This window comes from Cololabis saira, chromosome 7 (genome assembly GCF_033807715.1).
Source record: "Cololabis saira isolate AMF1-May2022 chromosome 7, fColSai1.1, whole genome shotgun sequence".
Lineage (NCBI taxonomy): Eukaryota > Metazoa > Chordata > Actinopteri > Beloniformes > Belonidae > Cololabis > Cololabis saira.
This window is the reverse complement of record NC_084593.1, coordinates 39218683-39243550: the sequence shown is the minus strand read 5'-3', so window position 1 is coordinate 39243550 and position 24868 is coordinate 39218683. Positions and strand designations below refer to the sequence as shown.

The 24868-nt window shown below is 41.5% G+C and overlaps 1 protein-coding gene across 1 annotated transcript in view; it reads left to right on the top strand.

The window, feature by feature from the left end:
- aff2 (AF4/FMR2 family, member 2) overlaps nt 1–19949 on the top strand; it is a 242409-nt gene extending 222460 nt beyond the window's left edge. Inside the window, exons 20-26 of the mRNA XM_061725886.1 lie at nt 143–206; nt 770–906; nt 7764–7835; nt 10630–10723; nt 14007–14059; nt 15880–16094; nt 19491–19949. Coding sequence (XP_061581870.1) covers nt 143–206; nt 770–906; nt 7764–7835; nt 10630–10723; nt 14007–14059; nt 15880–16094; nt 19491–19612 — 757 coding nt within the window. The 3' untranslated portion in view covers nt 19613–19949. The remainder of the gene's footprint in view (nt 1–142; nt 207–769; nt 907–7763; nt 7836–10629; nt 10724–14006; nt 14060–15879; nt 16095–19490) is intronic.
- The last annotated feature ends 4919 nt before the right edge of the window (nt 19950–24868 follow it).

Genomic DNA, 24868 nt, shown 5'->3' with positions numbered 1-24868 from the left:
ACTGCCCGCTACTTATGGCCACTGATTATGTAAATCACGCCGTTATGCTGGATATTATATTTCTCTTTGTTAGTAACTGTTCAGCAACATGTCAGCACACGCTTGTTCTTGATGTTGTTTTTATTTACTCTTATGTGTCCAGGGTCCACAGTGCAGACTTCTACATGCAGGAAGCCAAGAGGCTGAAGCACAAGGCCGACGCTTTGGTAAGACGTTGCAACAGTGAAACGTGCACGTCTGCCCCTCTGCCCTTTAGCAGGGCAGCACGGGCCGCAGATTGTTAAAGACCATCAGAATTATTCTTTCAGCACAGACAATGTTAACATCCAGCGTCTAAACTGTAATTATATGTGCAGCGGTAGTCTCTGTAGAATGAAAATCTATCTCGTATCAAGGACTGTACTGTGTAATTTGTTATTTATTGCACCATTTGTCTCCAAGAGAAGATTGCATTCAAGGACTGATGATGTCTGCAAGATTATACAATATCCAAATAATTATCGGATCCTCCCCAAACAATGAAATGAGATTTATTTAACTTGTTATTTATCTTGTGTTTATGCGTTATTCTCTCAGATTTATCTGGGGATTGGCGTCTTAGTGTGAGATTATTCAAATAGAAGGCTGCGCTTCTGCCACAGTGCTGCTAAGACGTAGCTGACTCCATCTCTTATTCATGTGTACTCTCCCTCTGTCTCCACGGCCTTTTTTTTTCTATCTCTGTCCCTCTTTCTGTCTGTCATCTTCCTCCCTCGCCTTCTGCCTGCAGATGGACAAATTCGGCAAAGCGGTGAACTACGCAGATGGTGCCCTTTCTTTCATAGAATGTGGGAACGCCATGGAACGAGACCCGTTGGAGGCCAAATCCCCGTACACCATGTACTCGGAGACCGTGGAGCTAATCAGGTGAGGGTGACAGAGAAATGAGCACTGTTGCTTCAGACCGGCCTCTAACTTCCTGAGGTGTTTAAAGATTGAGAGCATTTTTCATAGCTGCCGCCGCATCAAGCCGAGCTGTGATGAGATGGGACGTCTCAGGAGTGAATGCAGCACATGCAAGCATTACAATCACACATCACCACTTCCTGCTGAACTATATTTATATTAAATAATATTAAATATTAAATAAAGTTTTTCAGAGCTGTAGTAATGAATGATAATCTTATCTTCATATTATTATCCTTCTAGACTTCAATGACATGTCTAGTTTTTATCTTATTTTCTAAAAATAATGTAACTTGAAATTGCAAATAGAAAATACCCCTAATGAAAACAGATCGGTTTCACAATGATAGTTGGCAAAAAGGTTTTGACACTCACAAAAGATGTTTTATTTATGGAAGAGTATTAAGGCCAGGCAGGAGAAAAATAAAAATAATATTTTAGAGGAGGAAGATTGTTTTTTCATTATGCACTTCGAGAAAAAAGTCGAAATGTCGAGAAAAAAGTCAAAATGTCAAGAATAATTTTGAAATACAATTTCAAGAATAAAGTCCAAATTTCATGAATAAAGTTGAAATGTTGAGAAAAAAGGTCGAAATTTGGACTTTATTCACGAAATTTGGACTTTATTCTTGAAATTGTATTTCAACATTAATCTCGACATTTTGACTTTTTTCTCGACATTTCGACTTTTTTCTCGAAGTGCACAATAAAAAAAAATCTTCCCCTCTCAAATATTTTTTCTCCTGCATGGCCCTAATACTCTTCCGTATTTATTTCTGCTGATTCAAGAGGGAAATATGTTAGAAAACTGCAATGGAGACAACTTTTCCGCATCTATGGGTCACATGACACATCAAAAAGAGTCACATTGTTCCTCTAGGACCGTGATTCCCAACCCCCGGTCCCCGGACCGGTACCGGTCCGTAGAGGCGTTACTACCGGGCCGTGGAATGGCTTGTGTTCCGATCATAATTAGGGCTGCAATGATTCGCCGACGTTGTCGACAAAAAAGCGATAATCAAAATTGTCACCAGACGTTTTTTTCCCGATGGAGTGAGGCATCTCACTTCACTTCACCTCATACAATCTCTGCCGAGAGCAGCGCTGCACGACAGGGTCTCAGCAGCTTTTCTTTTTTTTGCGTGTCAGCGCAGTTGCGGGTAACAAAACTTGGCACTGGGGGTTCTAGGATTTTTCTGAAACAGGGGCCATTATGGGGCCAAATGTAACCTTCAGGGGCCAACAGCCCCTTTCACATAGAGGGCGCAAAGCGCGCCGCCACGGAGCTTGGCGGCGCGCGAGAGGCCACCTGCCACGGGCGTTTCACCTGCCTGCGTCTGAATTGAACATTTTTTAATTTCATCGCGCTGTGAGGGCATCTCGGTGCGACCAATAGGAGAGAAGGTGGTTGTCATCCTGCTGAGGACCCACTCCAAAACAGGCTGTCAAACTGCTCCCTGTTCAATCTGAAGTAGACCTGGTCATCATCATGGAGCTGTAGCTCCAACGAGCCTGGGGCCTCATTTATCAACAGTGCGTAGAAAAGGTCCTAAATTCTGTCGTAGGAGTGAAATTTAGAATGTGTGTAAGTACAAAAAAATCCGGATTTATCAAACGTGCGGACGCTGGTCGTACGCACATCAGTGATGATAAATCCCACCTGTTCTAAACTGCCGTGCTCGTGCACGGTTACCGTCATTTGCATACAGAAACGCCTCCAATTGACCATATATGGCAGCAACAACAGCTCCCGTTTGGAGGTTTACAAACTTTATTGACCAAAATTCTGTAGAGTTTACAACAAAAGGCAAATGAAACAAAATAATCAATCTACAAATATCCAACATTTGGGGGGGGTTGAGAGCAAAAAAAAAAAAAGATACATTTACTGACAAGCTATGGGAAGTGTATTAATAAAAATGAAGAAACAAAGACATCGTTTCATATAAGCTTTTGGCAATATCGTTTTTTTCAGTGTTTCTCAACCCTGGTCCTCGAGGCACCCATGTCCAGCATGTTTTAGATGTTTCCCTGTACCAACACACCTGATTCTAATTAAAGGTCCTACTTAGCTTGTCAGCAAGGTCTGCACAGCTCTGTTGATGACACAGGTACTTTTATCACGGTGTGCTGAAGCAGGGAAACATCTAAGACATGCAGGGCAGGGGGTCCCGAGGACCGGAGTTGAGAACCACTGGTTTAAGAGACGCTAAGTACAGTTTACATTCATTTTTCAGTTGTACAATGGAGGGTTTGCTGTTATTCCATTTGCATTTATGTATGTGATATTTGGCTTGTAAAATAATTATGTTGACCATGTTTGATATATTTCTTGGAAGATTATCCATAAATTAAGATTTGGTTGGAGTCAAAAGCTCCTGCTTAGAGGTGCAAACACCAATAGAGCTGTTCTGCAGAATAAATGAGTGTTGCGTTCCTGCAGGCCACCGGGCAACAACGGGCAACAGAGACATAGTTGCATCGCAGATTATTTGTGCATTGGTTGAATGAAATCCTTTCATGTTCACGTAACTAAATTCATTGTGTGATGGTGATTTTATGGCGATTTGGGTGCAATATAGCTCCAATTATGTTTGGGAATCCGGCGATGGCATGAAATCCTCGTTTAATTTGGGCTTGTTGGTGATGTGTGTATGGAAACTGGGTGTAAATTATGGCCAGAGAAATTATTGCATACAACACTGCCGGCATGATTCTGCTGCGAAATGCCGCATATGTCTCCAATCTCTCTCTGAAATGTTCCGGTGGACAAACATTCCAGGGTGGACAGGAGCTGGATGTGACTGGGATGGAGTTGTAAATCACAGCATAGATCCATCAGAATGTTTTTGGGGAAGCGGTACCTGCTGAGAAGCCGCTCCGTCTCTCACTGAACAGATCAGTGCGCTCTTTGAAAACGCGCTCTCTGCGCGGAGCGTGTTTTTGCAGAGCGCACGGTCTCTAAATCCTCCAACAGTGCAAGATAAGCCATGGTACTTGTATTTTCTTTTCAGGTCGTCCTGCCAAAGCTGTCTTTTATAGCTTGTCACACCAATTATTCAAAATGTCTGAATTACTTATGGAGAATTTTTATTAATTGGAGGAAACGGGGAACATGTGCACATGTTCCCCGTTCAGTCACAGTTCAGCGATCTCAAACTTCACATGTAAAGTTTGACACTCTTTTAATGGGTTCTATTTGTAGTTTCACTGTTCTACCACTAGGTTTTGTGCGTACGCATGGTCGGAGCTGTGCGTATATTTACACGTGTTTCTGCGCACAAATACATGTTGATAAATACCATACTTTGCGTGGGAATGCTCGTACGCACGCTTTACGCACAGATCTGTGCGTACGCACGGTTGATAAATGAGGGCCCTGGATTCCCCCAAATCTTCTCAAGTCTTCTCATGAGGATTTCATGGACCCTCCTTGCTGCTGCTGCTCGTCTCCTCCTCAGAAAAACTAAAGCCAGCATCCCCCCTGAAATAAAAACGGTCCAAATCCTCCCCCCCTGAAATAAAAACGGTCCAAATCACCCCCCCCCCGAAATAAAAACGGTCCAAATCATCCCCCCCCTGAAATAAAAACGGTCAGAATCATCCCCCCCCCCGAAATAAAAACGGTCCAAATCCTCCCCCCCTGAAATAAAAACGGTCAGAATCATCCCCCCCTGAAATAAAAACGGTCCAAATCACCCCCCCCTGAAATAAAAACGGTCCAAATCACCCCCCCCTGAAATAAAAACGGTCCAAATCATCCCCCCCTGAAATAAAAACGGTCCAAATCATCCCCCCCTGAAATGAAAACGGTCCAAATCATCCCCCCCTGAAATAAAAACGGTCAGAATCATCCCCCCCCCTGAAATAAAAACGGTCAGAATCATCCCCCCTGAAATAAAAACGGTCCAAATCATCCCCCCTGAAATAAAAACGGTCCAAATCATCCCCCCCTGAAATAAAAACGGTCAGAATCATCCCCCCCCCGAAATAAAAACGGTCCAAATCATCCCCCCTGTAAAACTGCCATCCCTCCTTTCCATCCCTTTTGTCATTTCATCAATGAATGTGGTATTACTGTTATTTCAACATTTGGAGTCATCACCAGAAAAATAACACCAGAAAAATAACTCATTTGACAATTTTCACCTGTTTCAAGTCAATTTTCACTTGAAATAAGTAGGAAAATCTGCCAGTGGGACAAGATTTATCTTCTCATTACAAGCAAAAAAATCTCAGATTTTTCTACTTATTTCAAGTGAAAATCTTTGAAAAAAAATTGTTGTTTTTTATTTACTTTTTGTATGAACAGCAGCAAAGTTGAATAAAATATCTATTTTTCATTGAAGTACCCATCTTTCTCGTGTTTATTATCATTTGCCACATAATTAAAGCAACCTCATACTAAATTTAAGAAAACAATTTTTGCATTTTTTTGTCATATAATTTCATCCAAAACTTGTATAAATCGAAATGTGTTTCTTTGAGTGGCAGCCCTGTCATGGCTTGGCGGACAATAAGTTCTGGTACCCAACCGGACTGAACAGCGCCATGCACAGGTGCTGTATGCAGGTTAGGTACAGTCTGCTGCAGAGATGAGCGGACCTCAGCAAACCTCCATGAGCCGTTTCTTTACTGGTTGTTCGAGTAAAAGAAATAGTGATGAACAAGTAGAAAATCCTACCAAAAAGAAAAGCAAAAGCTTTAATCGCAAGTACGACATTATGTATATAAAATACGGATTTGTTGCAACGGGCGATTTGGAGGCGCCAAACCCACTATGTATTTTATGTGGAGAAACGCTCGCCAACGAAGCAATGAAGCCATCCAAGCTTCAAAGATACTTAAATACAAAACATCCTTCTCTCAAAGACAAACCAGTGGATTTTTTCGAAAGGAAAAAACGTGAGTTACATTTGCAGAAGCAAGTTTTAAAGGGCACAACATCAGCTAACGTCGCTGATGATAGCCTGCATTTTAAAATGCATAGTTTTTTTCTAAAATGTTTATTAAAATTGACATAAATTGTCAACCGGTCCCTGAGCTTTTTGTTTATACTTCTGCTGGTCCTTGGCTCAAAAAAGGTTGGGAACCCCTGCTCTAGGAGGAAACTGGCTCCCCTGGGTGTGAGGTCGCAGGAAAGTGGCTGCTTTGCATAACTTATCAAAAGTGGCATCAAAAGTTTTGAATCCATTTCTTCTGTGTGCAAATATGAAAAATTAACTCCCAGAATTCCTCCAGATGTGGCTGACACAGCATTAAAGGAGTTCATTTTTTGATTCGAAAAAATGATGGCAAGAACGGCGGCAGTAATAGCAATGAACCTGATCACAACGGGACAAACAGCATTTTCATCAACCTTCTTCCCATTGAAAATCTTGTTAAAACAAATGGTTTCACAGGAAAAAAAACAAAACATTTTGACTTATTTTTTCAGTTGAAGTTGAAAGAAATGCACTTCATTGTGTACATCAAAATAAAAGCATTTACTTTCTCATGAACCCTAAATAACTTATTTATGAAAAGATGCATGAATCTGTCCTGCAGAAATAGCAGCAATAATCTTAGAGCAAGAACGACGAGGACAGTTTGTGTATCTCCAATCAATTGTTTTTTTTTACCACATTTATTGGAGCAACAGAAGCAAAAGCGTTGGTATTACGGGTTCTTCATTTATGATCCTCTGAACAGAATTTACTTGCAATTAATAATTCAGGAAGAGGTAATTGTAATGTTTGTGGGAGTTTACAACTCAAGTATTTTCTCTTTGACTTCACTGGACTGAGAAAGGAACGAATCACACCGTCACTGGTGCTGACTTGTTTTATTCCAATAAAGCAATCTTTGACTCTTTTCTTAAAACCATAAGAACTGCCGGTGACAGCTCGAGCCCTTCCTTCCCAGTTTTGCTGGTAGCTTATAAAACTCTGTGGCCACTCGTGAACACCTCTGCACATTAAAATGCAGGCCTTTGATAAAAACTAAATTAGCGTGAAGGTCTCCTCATAAACAGCTGGACTCTCCACCCTTGTATTTTCTGCCTTTTTGGATCTGAAGCCCCGCTCACTTACAAGGTTACCCAACCATGTCATTTAACCAGCGATGCATTAAAGGATCTCAAGTTCTCAGCCTCCGAGAGCTGCCAACGTGTGAAGCAGCTGAGTTGAACGTAAAGAGAGCAAACTGAGAATAGCAGATGAGGGCGAACGTGTGAATGTCAGCGGGTCGACTTCAGCGATGTGAAGCAGCTGAAGTGCTGTGTTCAGGATCTGCTCGTCTGCACTCATCCTTCCTGCTGAAGTGACCTTGAGCAGGGCTCTGTAGCGCTGCCAGGTGCAGGGCAGAGCTGCTGATCGCTGATATGACTTCTGAACCTCTTAACCAAGGTGAGCATAGTATTTCTCTGCAGAGATCAATAGGCTACGGAGGTGCCACTCCTGATCAGTGATGCAGCACTTCTGAATTTCATTTTGACTGATGAACTCATCGGCTCACCAGAGGCAGCGGGCCTCAGCTGAACCTTACACTTACGCTTTGAAATAAATAAGTAACCGGGGGAGAAGGCTTCGCCTGGGCAGGGTCAGGCGGAGCCGACCCGGAGCTTGTCTCGCCTGAGGCCCTGCAGCTCTGAGAGCCCACAGCTCACCGGTGGAGGGGAGAGCAGCTCTGCCAAGGATTTACGCTTCATTTGGAGACTGATGTTAACCATTTATGTTTTTGTATTCACTATTCAGTAAGAAAAAAATACATTTGTCCACATTTATTCCTATAAATATGGCCACGTCTGCAGACTGATAATGAGCGTGTGTTTGTTGCAGGTACGCCATGAGGTTGAAGAACTTCACCAGCCATTCAGCCAGCATCTTTGAGAAGAGACTCGCTGTGTTGTGGTATGCTTCTCCTCTCTTCTCAGCGCTCGTGTGAGTGAGTGAATGAATGAATGAATGAATGAATGAATGAATGAATGAATGAATGAATGAATGAATGAATGAATGAATGAATGAATGAATGAGGTTTAAATGCACCCTTACAGCCACACTGCAAAAACTCAAAATCTTACCAGGAATATTTGTCTTATTTCTAGTTAAAATGTCTTAATTTTTAGTCAGAAAATCTCGTTACACTTAAAACAAGAGTCATTACCAGAAAAATAACTTGTTATTTGACAATTTTCACCTGTTTCAAGTAAATATTCACTTGAAATAAGTAGAAAAATCTGCCAGTGGAACAAGATTTATCTTCTCATTACAAGCAAAAAACTCTTGTTCCACTGGCAGATTTTTCTACTTATTTTAAGTGAAAATCTACTTGAAACAGGTGAAAAATGTTGTTTTTTTTGCAGTGATGAGTCCTGTTTTAAGTGTAATGAGATTTTTTTGACAAAAAATTTGACATTTTAACTAGAAATAAGACAAATATTCTTGTTAAGATTTTGAGTTTTTGCAGTGCAATGGGGTTTCTCTACAAAGTATATTTTATATATATATATTTATATTTTATTATCTTGCTCTTATTGTAGTGAATTCTGTGCTACATCCATATTGTAACAGAACAGAATTGTAACAGAAAAGCAGTTTAACAAAAAGATAAGTCTTTTTTTTGTGATCAACTGTTTTTTATTATTTTGTTGATGTATACAATTAAATCGAACAATTGTGCACGCAATTGTATAGCAAAAACCTTTAAATCACCCGTCCCCCCCACCCACCCTGTAGTGATCCAACCAGACAACAATAACACAACAACAGGACAAAACAAGCAAGAGAAGAAAGCAAAAAGAAAAGTATAAATGTTCAGTCAATATTAAAAAGATAAAAGTCTGATAGGAGTTTAAAGAGCTGCCCAGTCACGGGGGAATTGACGGGTCCCTGTTGGGTGCAAGAACAGCCCTGACAGTGACAATAAATCAGATAAAAGCTGTAAGGCACGTGGCAAAAGTGGAAAACATCCTGTGTACACGGAAACACGCTGCTCTAGACTCGTAAAACAGCCTCACACGTCCTCTTTTACTTTCAGGAATTCCTGACAAACCATGGAAACGCTCTTAAATCACCAGACAAGTCTGATCACATAAGACACAGCCATTAAAATAATCATTTTATTTCCTCTGGTTCATTTTGGATCCATTTATTTATTTTTTGGGCAAAAGTCTCGCAAGTAATTTATGGACATGTTGAGTATGTTTTCAGAATATTCAGACTTTTATGAAGTGAATTTAAAACACAATCCGTTATAAAGAAATTGTCTTCTTTTTTTCTTTTTCTTCTTTTTTTGTTTGCTTGTTTTTGTTTGTTTATTTATTTAGCACATATTGAAAAGTCAGTAATACAATTACCATAAATAAACAATAGACAGCATATACAAGGAGGTCCAAAAAACCCTCTAGGGGCTTGAAAAGAGGACTTCGTTAAATGAGCATAAAAATAGACATTATCATGGACATAAATGCATATCATACGCAGCAAACACACACCACACACACACACACACACACATGCCACAAGCACATACACCCCCGCGTACAGCACGCCCACTGCACACTCGCAAACACAAAGAAAAGAAAAAAGTACATACCCAAAACATAGAAAAGACAAAGGAAAGAAAGAAAAAACTATAATAGTGTATAAAAATGAGGAAAAAAGACAAATGTGAGTAAGTAGAAGTTTACATCATATTATTAAGCTATTAATATAGCAAAATATGTTTCACAGATTTTTTAAATAATTCATGAGAAAGTTTGACAAGGTGGGGAGGAAGTGAATTCCATATCTTGGAACTGCTGTAAGAGATCTTAAATTGAGATGAAATACTTTGCGATTGCAGGGGCCGAAGCTGGGAGGCTTTACGGGTTAAATAATTATGAAATTCATTGTTCGGGGAAAAGACATTGTGAAAAAAGTTAGGAAGAGTTTTATTATAAGAACCATATACAAATTGAGCAATTTGGAGGTTATTAATATAATATAATATAATATAATATAATATAATATAATATAATATAATATAATATAATATAATATAATATAATATAATATAATATAATATAATATAATAATAATTAATAGATACTAAGGATGCCAAATTTACGAAACAAAGGTAACGAGTGACTTCTTAGAGGCGAATGATTCTCACCACTCGTTTTTGCAACTTAAGAATTGGTTGTAATTTTGTTTGGTGAGTACAGGCCCAAGCAATGTTGCAGTAACTAATAAAGGGATAAATCATAGAGTAATAAAGGTTGAGTCGAGTGAAACATTTGTGTTGAGGAGATAACGGATTTGCCCAATTATTCCAATGTTTTTTTTGCAATTTTAGATGAAATTAGTGAAATATGAGGTTTCAATGATATGTTTTCATCAATTAGCACACCAAGAAAACGAGTCGATTTAACATTAGCTATTGAAACATTATCAATCATCACTGTTAAGTTCTCAGTGTGTTTCTTATAATTGTGACTAAACAGAATGACATTTGTTTTCTTAATGTTTAGTGACAATTTGTTGGTTTTATTTTCATTGAATTGTATTTTACTTTTCCCAAATTCTTCTCACCACTAAAAATGCCCCTAACGCTCAAGTTCAGGTGCATTTTGAGTGGATCGAATGAAAAGATTATTAAGGGCAGAGCTTTGAAAGGAATTTGTACAGTGGATTCATCTACCTTCTGATGCTTTTGTTTCCATAGTAACCGCTGTCTGTCTCTGCTGTATCTGAGGATGTTCCGTCTAAAGAAAGACCATGCTGTCAAGTACTCACGGTCACTCATGGAGTACTTCAAGGTAACACACCCGCACACACACACAAATTGGACACAGACATCATTTCTTTCCTCTCTGACAAACATTTAAAGCCAATTACCATTCCTCAAATACATTTCATATTCATTTCCATGGTGGCTGTGCATTAATTTTGCATGGCTGTATTAAATTTCATTCAGTCTATTTGATATTAATGTATTAATTAGCTCCATCAATCATCACAGTGGATTGTAGAGGTTTAATGTGCTTGTTTTGATTAATTATGTTTAGTTTTGATTAATTACCGAGGATGTCATTATCACACCGCTGCATTTGCATTGATGGGCTTGAATTTCAGAGACTGCAAATCTGTGTGCAGGCTGTGTGCATACAGTACGTGTCAAGATTATGAACAAAACAAAAATATATTTTCTAACCGCTTACTTACACTGACTAATATGATGCAGTCTGTAATGTCTCATTTAGTTCTGTTTCATGGTGATGAGTTGGTTCCCCACATCCAAATAAGAGCTTAAACACTAAAATGTCACTGAAAGCATAATAAAGTTCAGCTCACATTTTTTGCTGGTTTATTACTTAAATTTGGGTCACTTAAATTTGGTTCACTTCTTTCAGCAAACATTTTGCAAACATTACATTTGTTGTAGTTTTTTCTATTTGTTTGCATCTTTGCTTGTTAAATATATATACAGTATATGCTGCTGCTGCTCTGCTGCTGGTTGATCTCAGCAGTTATGGAGACTTTTCAGAATAACACATCTTTTCCAGTTTTCTGAACTCTCAGCTGTTTTAAAACATGTTGTGTAATCTGATTACAAAAGAAGATTATATTCAGGAGAGACTTAGATTTCTCTAAACATATTAATCTGATAACTATCTTCAGTCAAATATAGAGTAATTTGGAAATTGTTACACTTTCATTGTACAAAGTGTCACAACTTTTTGGGAAATAACAAAAGCAAGTGACGAATTAAAGCACCGATGAACGGGCCATTTTTTTGCAATTTTTACCAACAAATGTCAAGGACTCAATACCGAGTCCGATGACACCACCCATGAGTCTTTATGTCAAACCATTCAAAAGTTTTGCCAGAAAGTAGGAACTATCAAATGTGGACCAACTAGATGAAGGGGGGGGCGCGCTTTTTGGCATCTAGCGTCGCCACGGTAACGCTTTTGACTGAGGAAAGTAATGCCCATCGTCGCAGGATGGAGACGCACATTTTGATGTATAACACACCTGGGTGCACGTTACTGTTCGGGCGAAGAAACGGCCGAAGGAATGGCATAAATTGCGCCAAAATTACACGATTAATTCAAAATTGCCGACATTCTGTTCGGTTTCGGCCATGGCGCCAAGAGACTTTTCTTTAAGTTGCGACATGATACAGGTGTGTAGCGATTTTCGTGCATGTACGTCAAACCATATTGTGGGGCTTGAGGCACAAAGTTTTCTAGGGGGCGCTGTTGAGCCATTTTGCCACGCCCATTAATGCAAACCATTAAATATCACATTTTTTGCCAGGCCTGGCTTGGTGCAAAATTTGGTGACTTTTGGGGCATGTTTAGGGGGGCAAAAAGGCCCTCATTTCATCGGGAGAAAAATAAAAATGAGGAAAATAAAAACGACATCTCCTACAGATAAAATAGGCAGTGTGAAGGCCCTAATTATATTCAGCAGATTTAGCGTTCTCTAAACATGTTAATCTGATAAACATCTTCAGTAATTTGGAAATCGTTACACTTTCATTGTACAAAGTGTCACAACTTTTTGGGAAATAACAAAAGCAAGTGATGAATTATCTCATCAGAACTGATCTTTAACTTGTAAATGATGCTGGGTGAGTTTTATTGATGACCCCATGTAGAGAAGTGGGGGTCCGTGGGGTCCATGGGGTCCATCCACCTCCAGGGGTTTAGATTTACATGTGCACGTGTGCACAGAATCTGTATTGAGGTTGTGGAATAACGGATGAGCTCACTCACCTTTACGCTGATTCAGTGTCCGAGACATTTCTGGCACACACTCCAGTGCGTTGCCAGTGCTCACGCTCCTGAAGGGAACCTGTCCAAACAGTCCCGTGCTGTTCTCTCACTCAGCACACGGAGCTGTCAGACATCACCAGCACCTTGTAACAACAAATACACGAGCCATTAGCAGGCTTCACGCCCTCTCACAGACCTATGCACGCTCTATGTGGGATTATTATTATTAGTAGCAGTAGCAGGAGGAGTACTATTTAGTTTGATTTAATCACAGGAAATGTGGGAATGCTGGAAAAGATGTCTTTTTCTGGAGATTTAGGTGACAAGTGGGAGGGCTTCCAGGGAAAATAGTTTTGCATTACTGTGCCACGTTAGCATAAAGTGCACATAAAACCATACAAATAGTTTTTAGTTGACTTAAAGGAGCTTGAGGCCGGATTGTGGCAAGATTTATGAAAAAAATCTGTATACATTTTAAGTTTTCTAGTAATAATGTCAGATGAAGCGTTCCAAACCCAAAAGAATGAGCCCTCTAGTGTATCTCTCCTTTGCCTTGAACAGGCTGTGTGCTGCAAAATGTGCTGCAATTCGGACTCCGTATTTCCTGCGCTGGACTGCGGATGTGACGTCACATGACGCTGCATGCACGTTCTCCCCGTTCTCCCGTGCCGGTTTCACTGTTGGCTGCAGGAACCCCGACGGCCGTCGTGGTGAAGGGTGGCGCTAGAGAGTCTCATTTCTTAAAAGGAGCCTCAAGCTCCTTTAAAAGGAAAAAAAACTGAAATCTTAACAGGTGAAATGGTTTGATATTTTAGGAACAAGCAAAGATTTAAGCAACATCAAGAAAAAAATGAAGGCTTTTACCATAAAAAGGTAAAAACAGCCTTAAAAAAAAACTTGAATCTCTTGAGTCAAGTGATAATCTTCTGTGTTCTCTCTGAGTCACTCCTTTTATATGCAAAAACACAGTTAAAGGACTATTCCTGATAATGATGATAATAAAAATACAGAATACAGAAAGGAATTCAAAATGCAGAAGGATGGCACTAAGAAAGGAAGAGAAATACCGGTACTTTTTCTTTATCCACAAAGGCATTTGTGTGTTGTAGTTTGAATGTGCATCGTCTTCCACTTGAATTTATTTATATGTCCCCCGTGGGTGGTTTTAATTCTGGAGGATACCATAGCAAACTTTTAAAATAATACTCACGTCCACGGTAAATTTCCCTGTTATTATTTTATTGCTCCTTTATTTAAAGGGGCTAAACACCAGTAAGCTGTGAACAACATGGTTTGGTATCTTTTCCTTTTTACGCAGAATTCGGCCAAAAGTTCCCACCAAGCACCCTCTCCCTGGAGAATCAATGGAAAGTGAGTTGTCTCTCTCACACACACACACACACACACACACACACACACACACACACACACACACACACACACACACACACACACACACACACACACACACACCAGAAGCAGTATCACCCAGATAATTGAGAATTTATAATTCACCAGAGCTCTGTGGCAGCATACTAAGCTGTCCGTGACAGCCACTTGCTCAAACAAACCCCTCAGGAAGCAAATACAGGGATTGATTTGTTGTAGATGTGAGAGGGAGAAGACTGGAGGGGCTGCCAGGCACGCGGCGAGAAGAAGTGATGGAAGAAAGTAATGATAGATGGAGGAGGAGAGGCGTGGAGGAGCCGCGGATGTGAAACTAATGAGTTTGGACAGCCCCGATGCTGCACAACAGCAGGACGGGCGCTCCGCGTGGCTCCGCGTGGCTCCGTGTGCGTGCGTGAGCGCGGCACTGAATCAGACACAAGTATTAGGTCAGCAAGGGTCAAGGCCACATCACAGACGTTACATCACTGCCAGACCCCCCCCCCTGCACCCAGCTGTGCAAGACTCGCAGAGCACTTTGTACTAACACGAATGTTGCTGTACAGTAAATATCAGAAGGGCTGCAGTCTGAAAGCCCCGGAAATACCAGACGACACATTCCACAAACCACCATATTTTCAGAGGTGTCAAGTAACGAAGTACAAATACTTCGTTACCTTACTTAAGTAGAAATTTTGGTTATCTATACTTCACTGGAGTAATTATTTTTCAGACAACTTTTTACTTTTACTCCTTACATTTTCACGCAATTATCTGTACTTTTTACTCCTTACATTTTAAAAACAGCCTCGTTACTCTATTTCATTTCTGCCTTTAAAAAAAAACTATCCAGTTAAATTGCTCCATCCGGATAGAGTGAATTTGGTTGTGGTTGGATGAGAAATATAAACATAATACCATTCCGACATCCTATTGGTTTGTACGTGTCTGCTCTCTGAAACACATGTTAATGCTCAATAGTACACATATATGGTTCTTTAATATATTTACATTATACTAAGATGCATTCATTTTCAATGGCTTTTTTCCCCCTTACATTACTTTTACTTTTACACTTTAAGTAGTTTTGAAACCAGTACTTTTATACTTTTACTTGAGTAAAAAACTTGAGTTGACACTTCAACTTCTACAGGAGTATTTTTAAACTCTAGTATCTATACTTCTACCTGAGTAATGAATGTGAATACTGAAGACACCTCTGCATATTTTACAGTTACGTTACAATATCAGTGTTGATTACATTTATATTTACAAATCTCATCATAAAGAAATAAAGCATGCCTGTGATACTTAAAGTACTTAAACTGCCAGCAAACCCCGAGGGTGAAACTCATCAGTTCCTTTAATAATGAGAGAGGTCTCACTGATCCTCTCAACCGCACCACGGAAATCACCCACTCTCTCCTATCCCATTTATTATTTTATTCTATTCATTTATTGATGGGCATAGCATCGATTAAAGTCCTGGAAGTACTAAGTAGTGAGTATCTTACCTATGATCGCTCCAGAGGAGCCAGTTCACACTCAAGTTCAAGCTTGATCAGACGTACTAACACTATGTAGATCCAATAGAAAACCGTGTGGAGGCTAAACGAGCTTTATGAATGAGTGAATCCAGCTTATGGAGTAGAAGTGCTTTGAGTGTGATATAAATGTCCGCCCATTACCATTTAACTTTTCCCTTTTGCTGGTATGTAATAACCCCAAAGCTCCTCGGGCACACAGAGTACCCCTGTTCTGCAGCAGGACGTCCCTGGTTCTCACTGCGTGTCTGTGTTCTGCAGGGTCAATGGGACTCCTTCACCCCTCTCACTCAGTCCTTCTCCAGCCAGCAGCGGGGGAGCAGGGGGGGGCGGCGCTGCGCCGGGGTCATCAGGCAGCGTTGCAATTCCCCAGCGGATTCACCACATGGCTGCCAGTCATGTTAACATCACCAACAACATCCTGCGGAGCTACGAGCACTGGGAGACGGCTGACAGACTGGCCAGCGACAGCCAGGGTGAGACTGCAGGGACACAGCACTGCACACGCCTGCTGGGGTTTAGATCAGACACATGGGAATACTGCAGCCATGTGCACCAACTCTCATCCTTAACTTCTGGAAGTATTGTTTGTTTCTTTGTTTGTTTTATTTAGGATCCCCATTAGCATTAGCAACAGCATTAGCTATTCTTCCTGGGGTCTGACATACACACAACCAGTACTGGAGTTGAGGGGGGATGAGGGGGGATGGCATCCCCCCCTGAAATAAAAACGGTCCAAATCATCCCCCCTGTAAAACTGCCATCCCCCCTTTCCATCCTTTATGTCATTTCATCAATGAATGTGGTTTTACTGCTATTTCAACATTTAGAGTCATCACCAGAAAAATAACTTATTTGACAATTTTCACCTGTTTCAAGTAAATTTTCACTTGAAATAAGTAGAAAAATCTGCCATTGGGACAAGATTTATCTTCTTATTACAAGCAAAAAAATCTTGTTCCACATGCAGATTTTTCTACTTATTTCAAGTGAAAATCTACTTGAAACAGGTGAAAATTGTTGTTTTTTCCAGTGATGACTCTGGTTTTAAGTGTAATGAGATTTTTTTTACTAAAATGAGACATTTTAACTAGAAATAGGACAAATATTCTTATTTTGAGTTTTTGCAGTGATCCATTTTACTTATCCTGTGAAGGACAGAGTCATATTGATAAGTTCAGAAAAGTGTTTTTTATTGTTTTTTATTGTAGTGTTTTGATGTATTTGATGTAATCCCAGTGGATATTTAAAGCTTACAGAAGGCTGCATTTAACTGCTGCTATGTCATTCCTGCAGTATTTCTGCAGCTGTTTTGGTCAGTGCTATTATTTGTAATATATTATATTATTTGTATTCAGCACAAATTATCTGTCCCCATATGATAAAATCCACCATCCCCCCTGATTCTTTTTTTACAACGCGAGTACTGCACACAACACACAAATTAACACTTAATACATAACAGACATACATTATACATGACAAACAAAACAATAATAGACACAACTCCCTTAGTCACAAACAACACAGAGGAGAACTAAATCACCATCATTCTCAGACATCAATACATAGAAATGAAATCAAATAAAACACCTTCATAAACAATACCTGCCTGAAATGACCTTATCTTAAAATTCTTGACCACTTTTCACCTTTATTGTGATAGGGTTTACACTACCTGTAATTCTATTCAAACTTAATTCTGTTCCTTCCAAATGTCAAATCATAATTCATTACATTTTAAAAGATATTGTTTCAACTGAATCTTAAACCAATCTTTGCTTCCTACATGAGAAATATGAACTGGTATAGAGTTCCAGCCAACCATGGCTCTGTAAAAACAGTTCTCTCTATCAAACCTGTTCTCTTGGTAATATGAACCTCCTAAGTATGAAAGTATTGAATGTGTTAAGTATTTGGAGTGGATGTGGAGTTGTAGCACCGATGTCCACTGATGCATTTTGCTTCTGGGTACGGTTTGCTGCTAACTCTCCTGATGTGGTGAAAGCTGCCTGTGACGCTCAGCTGCTTGAGCACCGGCTGACAGTTGTCGTTCACATGAGCACGTACAAACACAGGCAGCTGCAGAAATGCAATCAGACTTCCAAGGAAGAAAAGGATCAAGTTTATCATCAAAAGATCTTTTTCAACCTCAAAAGGAATAAAAAAAAGAAAAAACATATTCTGGTTGTGTTCAGTAGTTGACTAAGAACCTTGCAGTTTGTCTTTGTGATCAGGGGCCTCATCTATAAAGCTTGCTTGCGCAAAAAAAGCGCCTGAAAGTTGCGGAAGTCGCCTTCTACGCAAATCCTCGGATCTAAAAAGAAAAAACTAACCGAAAAATCTGCGTATCCCTACGGCAACCCTGACCCTCCCGTAAGAATTTACTTAAGACACAGGGACCTGGCGACGCAGGCTGTGAGGTGGTGAAATGAAGCCAGATTCATGTCATACTCTTAATAATGTCATCACATATCACAACATATGTCAGACTTATGGGGGGGGGGGGGGGGGGGGGGGGGATTGCCGCTCCGAGCCCACTACTCCATGCCGAAGAGGAAAAAAGAAAGTGTTCTGATTAAAATAAGGAAAGTTGGACTATGTAACAATTGCGTTCATAAGGATAACGTTTTTTAAAAAATAAAAATTTAAGAAATAGTCTCTTCTCCCCGTGTGTGTCTGCCTGTCATGCACGGGTACGTGTGCACTGGTTTTTACTTTTAAGCCGGAATTATGGTTCTGCGTTATACCAACGCAGAGCCTACGCCGTAGGGTCCGGCGTAGGTGCGCGTCGCCGCGTGTCCTACGCCGTAGGCTCTGCGTTGGTGTAACGCGGACCATAAATCAGCCTAGAGCAGCTCTGAGGGGAGACGGGAGGGAGGAGGGGGAGCGAGGCTGCCGGGCCGCCGTCCCGAGTGTCTTGATGATTTGCTGAGCCTACCGTTAGTTTTTAAACTGTAAAAAGTGGGGCGGGGGGGACAAATACATAATTTTGAAAAGTGGGGGGGGCATTCTTTTTTTTTTTCTTTTTGTTTAAGTGGGGGGGGGGCATGTCCCCTCTGCCCCCAGTGGAAATTGCGTCGTGGCACTAACGGGCAGCAACGGCGTGCTGCCACTCACTCGCTTTATTTTATACTATTTATATACTTTTCCTACTTTTACTGTGACCACTAAATAATCTCGTTTCACTGTCCTCTCTCCACCTCATCCACAACATCTAGATCTCAGATCTCAGTGAAATTCAGTGGCACGGTGGCTCGACACGTTCATTCATTCTGACGCCCAAACAGGGTGCAGGAAGCCACTGCGCATGCTCAGTAGGCTCATCCATATGGATTTATGGGCGTGTTGAGGGCGGGATATGACGCGGATTCCCCTGCGCATCCTTCCAGCTGGACTGTGATTTATGAAGGGAACATTACGTGGAAGTCTGCGTGCACGCAGTTTTATAGATCCGGATTTTTTTTTGCGCCCGGCATTTTCGGCTTTTGAGCGTACGTGCACTTTTAGTATGAATCCTACGCAGTCCATTTTAAATGAGGCCCCAGATCTTTACATAGTAATATAAAAAGGCACAACCTCTTCTGCTCTTTATTAACTTTTTTTGGTTGTAATCCATGGATCTAATTGTGTTCGGCACTTTATTTTACGTGGCACTTCACCATGAATATCATATCTATGAAAAGGCCAAATGACAGTCCAACAGTCGTATTAGCGCTCCACATTAGACGGTTATGACTTGGGGAAAGTGCCGAAGCCACGTAGGAGTAGTTTTGATTAAGTCAAGCTGTGTAAAAAAAACAAAAACATGCAATCTGTTGAATGAAGCCTTTAGTTTGAGTAACGCCGTCTCTCCCTCCCTCTTCCTGCAGCTTTCTTCCAGGAGCTGGACTCGGCCATGGAGCCGCTGAGTCAGCAGAGCAGCATGACGGGGCTGGTGCGCTACATCAGGCAGGGACTGCACTGGCTCCGGGCGGACGCTCACCTCTTATAAAGACTGGACCGGGGTCCGAGGAAAGACAGAGAAAAAAGGGGGAAATAACACTGTTGGGCCACGCGACGCTACGTTACATGGGCTGAGGTGAGGAAGGACGGCAGGCCCGGATCGATGCCTCTCTTCAAACATCACGGACGGTAATGCGTCGGCATCGTCCGGGTCTGTTCATTGGTCTGAAAGTTGCCAAATGAGAAGGAAAAGTAACATCACAGAATACAAGTGATAACGTTGAACGCGTGATTGATGCTGCTTCTCAGAGTGACGTGAGCCGGGAAAGGAAAGTGGGTAAATAACCTAAAGGAGGCTCATCTCCTGCAGCAGAGGAGCAGGAGTGTGTCAGTGATTGGGACTAGTGCTGAAGCCCGGGGCTGATGTTGATGCAGCTGGAGAAGTGGCAGTCCAATTCATCAGATCACGGCAAAGCTGCACCGCTAACACTAAGCCTGAATACAGGGAAGCTGAAACCAAACAGGGTTTTTCTGTTCTACTCTTGGTCTAAGCCCAAATATCACTTTGACAAATCTATAATTACATCAGAGGAAGACGTGAGTGCAGGAAACAAAGCCTTTCAAAAGCGAGTTCATCTTCTATACCTGCTTAGTCCTATACAGGGTAAGGGTCCTTTGCAGGGCTGCATATATCTAGATAAGCAACCACTCACACACCTGCAGGCAATTCAGTCAACCTAATACATGGTTTTGGACCGTGGGAGGAAGCCAAAAAAAACCCTGTAGGCGCGAGGAGAACATGCAAACTCCAGACTGAAAGACTCCTGCTAATGGTTTAGTTGGTGTGAGTTAATCCCAGTCAGAGTTGGGTGGTAGTGTTACTGGTTACAGGTCAGGTGCAGCAAGAACCAGCCTCTCTGGGCTCTTTTCTTAGGTACAGAGCCGGTAAGCAGGCACTGATGTATTACTCTTTTTCAAGAGAATAAAATATGGTTAGGTTAGGTCTTGGCTGAGGAGGAGAGAGCTGATTAGTGATCTGCTAATTGATGATCTATTACAGCTGTTTTATTTAAGTTCTTACTTCTCTCCCTGAACACCCACATCTCCTCCGACAGCTGAGCAGAATCAGCCCATCACAATATCATGGAAAAGCTGTGGTGACGTTTGTAACTGAAACAACAGAGGGAAGTATTGTTCCATGCTATTATTTCTGTCACTGGAAGGACACTTATTTAGCCATGGCTAAGATATACGTGTTGATATGGTTACACAGAGTCTAAAACTTGCACTATTGGTTCAAAGTGTTATTAATGGGGCCCTTTAAAACACACCGTTGTTTCCTTTTTTATTCAAGGCAAGGCAAGTTTATTTATATAGCACAATTTAGTACAAGGTAATTCAAAGTGCTTTACATCAACATTAAAAGCGGCAAGACACAATTAAACCGTAAATAACAAATAAAATGAAATGAAATGATAAGAAAAGAGGTAAAATAATAAAAAGCACAAGTTGTTAAAAAGTAAGGGCAGTAGAGTACAGCAGGTATATCTCATTCTTAAAATGGCAATTTTAAGAATGAGACGACAATTGACAATTCTATGCCACAATGCCTGTTTCCAGGTCTTATTTCACACAACTGACGAGAATTACGTTTCTATACAGCCAAAACGTGCAAAGACGGGGTCAAATATAGTATTACAAAAGTAATCTGTAACAATTCGTGCGGAGAATCAGACCAATTTGACAATTCTACGTCACAATGCCTGCATTCAGGGCTTATCCATCACTAGTGTAACTTTGCGCGGTTTTCAAAAATCACAAGTATTTCAGTAAAATCAGTAAACAGTAATGTTTTTAGGTCTGATTTAAAGGATCTACAGTTGGAGCAGACCTCAGGTCTACAGGAAGTTTGTTCCACCGGTGAGGAGCAGAATAACTGAACGCTGCCTCACCTTGCTTGGTTCTGGTTCTGGAACCACAACAAACCAGATCCAGAAGACCTAAGGGGTCTGGGAGCTTCATAGGAACTAACAGATCAAGCATGTATTTTAGTCCCAGACCATTCAGTATTCACGCACATCTAAAGTTACACCAAAATCCTGTTCGTCATTTAATGGCAGAAATGTTAAATGTTTAATGACAATCCTTAAATACCTGCCAAACACACTTTCAAGAATCACACAGATGGGCTTTCCAAGTAGACCCTGCTCAGGTTTCAGTTTCAGCTCCATCCCTCACTGTACCGGTCCTGCAGACGGGGACTTTTCCCATCAGGCCTAGCACCTCTCTGGCTCCTCTCCTGTCGGCCATGGCGTCTGTGAGATTCCACTACTCCGAGTTGTGGTTCCCATAGTTACCCGTTCATTAAGGTGTCCAAGGCTTGCAGAAGGGAAATGACAAGATTCTGTGTGAGTTGGCTCTAATTAAGCTTCCACCCACAATTCATAGCAAGCAAACAGGGAGAGAAGCTCACGCCAAGCGTCTCTGCCCTGATGTCAAAGTAAATCTGTGATTTTGTAAAGCACTTAATGAGATCGAATGACCTGCCGGGTATCTTCTGGTCTTTTCCCAACATTTGTTGTGTTGTGTTGTTAGTGTGTATATGTGTACAGCTGATTGTCAAGTCTATCTAAATCATTACTTTACCTAACAGAAATGATGTTCGTGTACCATAATGTACAGATTGTGACTCCTGAAAGCAGTGTTTTTGTTTTTCAGTGTCTTGTGAATGATTTAATGTGGACGAATGGAGAAATTAAACAAGAAAATAGGGAACGTTCATGTGGAAAAGGAAGTACACCCTGTTCGAATACTATATTTTAATGTTGAGCGTATAATTAAGAAAAATCACCTGGTCCTTAGCAGGTTTCAAAATAATAAATGAAACTCAGCAGTAATTTATGACATATATTGCACCTTATCATTATTTATTTCACAAAAACAAATCCAAAATGGAGAAGCAGAACCCTGACCGCTCTACGGTGCTGATACATGAATGCACTTGATGAGTCGATCATCAGCATTGTCAGGGATCAACACCCTAAGCTAATATAGAAGCAGTCGTTGCTTCCCGTCAGTCTCTGGAGGGTCATAAGGCCATTTCCAAAGAATTTGAAGCCCATAATTCAGTAGCGACAAAGATTATTCACAAATTGGAAACATCTCAGGTAGCTGGCGGCAGTGCGACTGGAAGAAGTCACCAGTGTGTCTTTTCTAGGGAGGGTTACCCGGGTAACCCTCCTAAAGCCTGACAACACATTAGAGCTTGACTTGGACTTTCAAAGTTGCTTCTGAACGAGAACGAGAAAAGAAAAGAAAAGAAAAGACCAATGTGGCGATGCTTGACTATCATGTGCAGCGCCGCATTTGATGAAAACCAAGAAGCACAAAAGATTAATATCCAGTGTCAAGCACGGTGGTGGTGGAATCATGATCTGGGTTTGTTCTACAGCTGCAGGATTTTGTACAGTAATTAACCATGAACCTGCCCGTTTACCAGAGTATTGGAGCGGCCCGTGTGGGGCCATCTGTCCGGCAGCTAGAGCTCGGCTGAAATGGGGTCTTTCAACAGGAAAATGAATCCAGGAACACCAGCAAACGTACTACAGCAGTGATCTTCATCCCTGGTCCACAGGACACCCTGTCCTGCATGTTTTAGAAGTTTCCCTGCTTCAGCACACCCTGATACAAATGACTGTGTCATTAAGAGACTTGTGCAGACCTGGATGACAAGCTGATGACGACCACTCACTCATCTCATCTTCTCCCGCTTTATCCGTTCCCGGTCGCGGGGGCAGCAGCCTCAGCAGGGATGCCCAGACTTCCCTCACCCCAGACACTTCCTCCAGCTCTTCCTCCAGCTCTTCTTCCTCCAGCTCTTCCTCCAGCTCTTCTTCCTCCAGCTCTTCCGGAGGGAGTCCGAGGCGTTCCCAGGCCAGCCGAGAGACATAGTCTCTCCAGCGTGTCCTGGGTCTTCCCCGGGGTCTCCTCCTGGTGGGACATGCCTGGAACACCTCCCTAGGGAGGAGGGACATGCCTGGAACACCTCCCTAGGGAGGAGGGACATGCCTGGAACACCTCCCTAGGGAGGCGTCCAGGAGGCATCCAGTACAGATGCCCAAGCCACAGCCTCAGCTGACTCCTCTCAATGTGAAGGAGCAGATGCTCGACTCCGAGCTCCTCCCGGGTGACCGAACTCCTCACCCTATCTCTAAGGGATAGACGACCATTGACCATTGATGACGACCATTAGTATTTAATTTAAGAGTACGCTTCAGTAAACGGTAATTTTTTTAACCCTGATTTAAAGGAGCTGACAGTTTGAGCAGACCTCAGGTCTACAGGAAGTTTCTTCTGGTTCTTTGGAACCACAACAAACCAGATCCAGATGAACCTCAGGGGTCTGGGAGCTTCATAGGAACTAACAGATCCAGCATGTATTTTGGTCCAAGACCATTCAGGTCTTTGTAGACCAGCAGTAAGATTTTAAACTCTATCCTTTGACTAACTGGAAGCCAGTGTAGCGAATTCATGACCAGTGTAATGTGGTCCAGTTTCCTGGTGTTTGTGAGGACTCAGGTGTGATGATGCAAGGAAACATCTAAAACATGCAGGACAAAGGGGGTCCCGAGGACCAGGGTTGAAGACCCCTGTACTACACAATAATGAATGGAGGTTTAGCAGTGGCTCAGAGGTGGCCGGCCGGCCCGGCTCTGTGGTCTGGGCCGGGGATCTCCACGTTTCAGTAATACTGAAATGCTTAGCTGGGACCTTAAGCAGGCGTGCCAAGACAAATGCTTGCAGGCCTCAATGAACCGCAGCAAAGTAAAGCAGTTATTGCCAGACGCCATAGACGCTATTGTTGCTCAGGGTGGTTCCCACAGCTGCTGAGTCGAGGCCTCAACTCGTTTTTCAGGCATTGCTTCTGCATTTTGGCTTTGTTTTGGTTCAGTAACCAATCACAGTGGCCTATGAGGTCGTATTTACCCAACTTTAGGACCAGGTAAGGACCAGAATATTTTTTATCGTTGTGATATAAAGTACATTACATTTGAACGAGGGTGTATTTCTTTTCAACATTTATCTCTGAAAGCAGGTGTGTTTCTAACAGTTTTGTGCTGCTTTGAAACACCAGCGGATATGAAGCAGTTTTTAACTTTTCACTCAAAACAGATACAACACAACTTCTAGGTTTCTCCTTTGCTTGTACAAAGACTTAAAATGTGCTTGTTTTGGTATTTTGAAAATCCAACAAATCAAGCATGGGTTTTTAAGTTCTGGATCATTTCACCATCACTGAATGTGT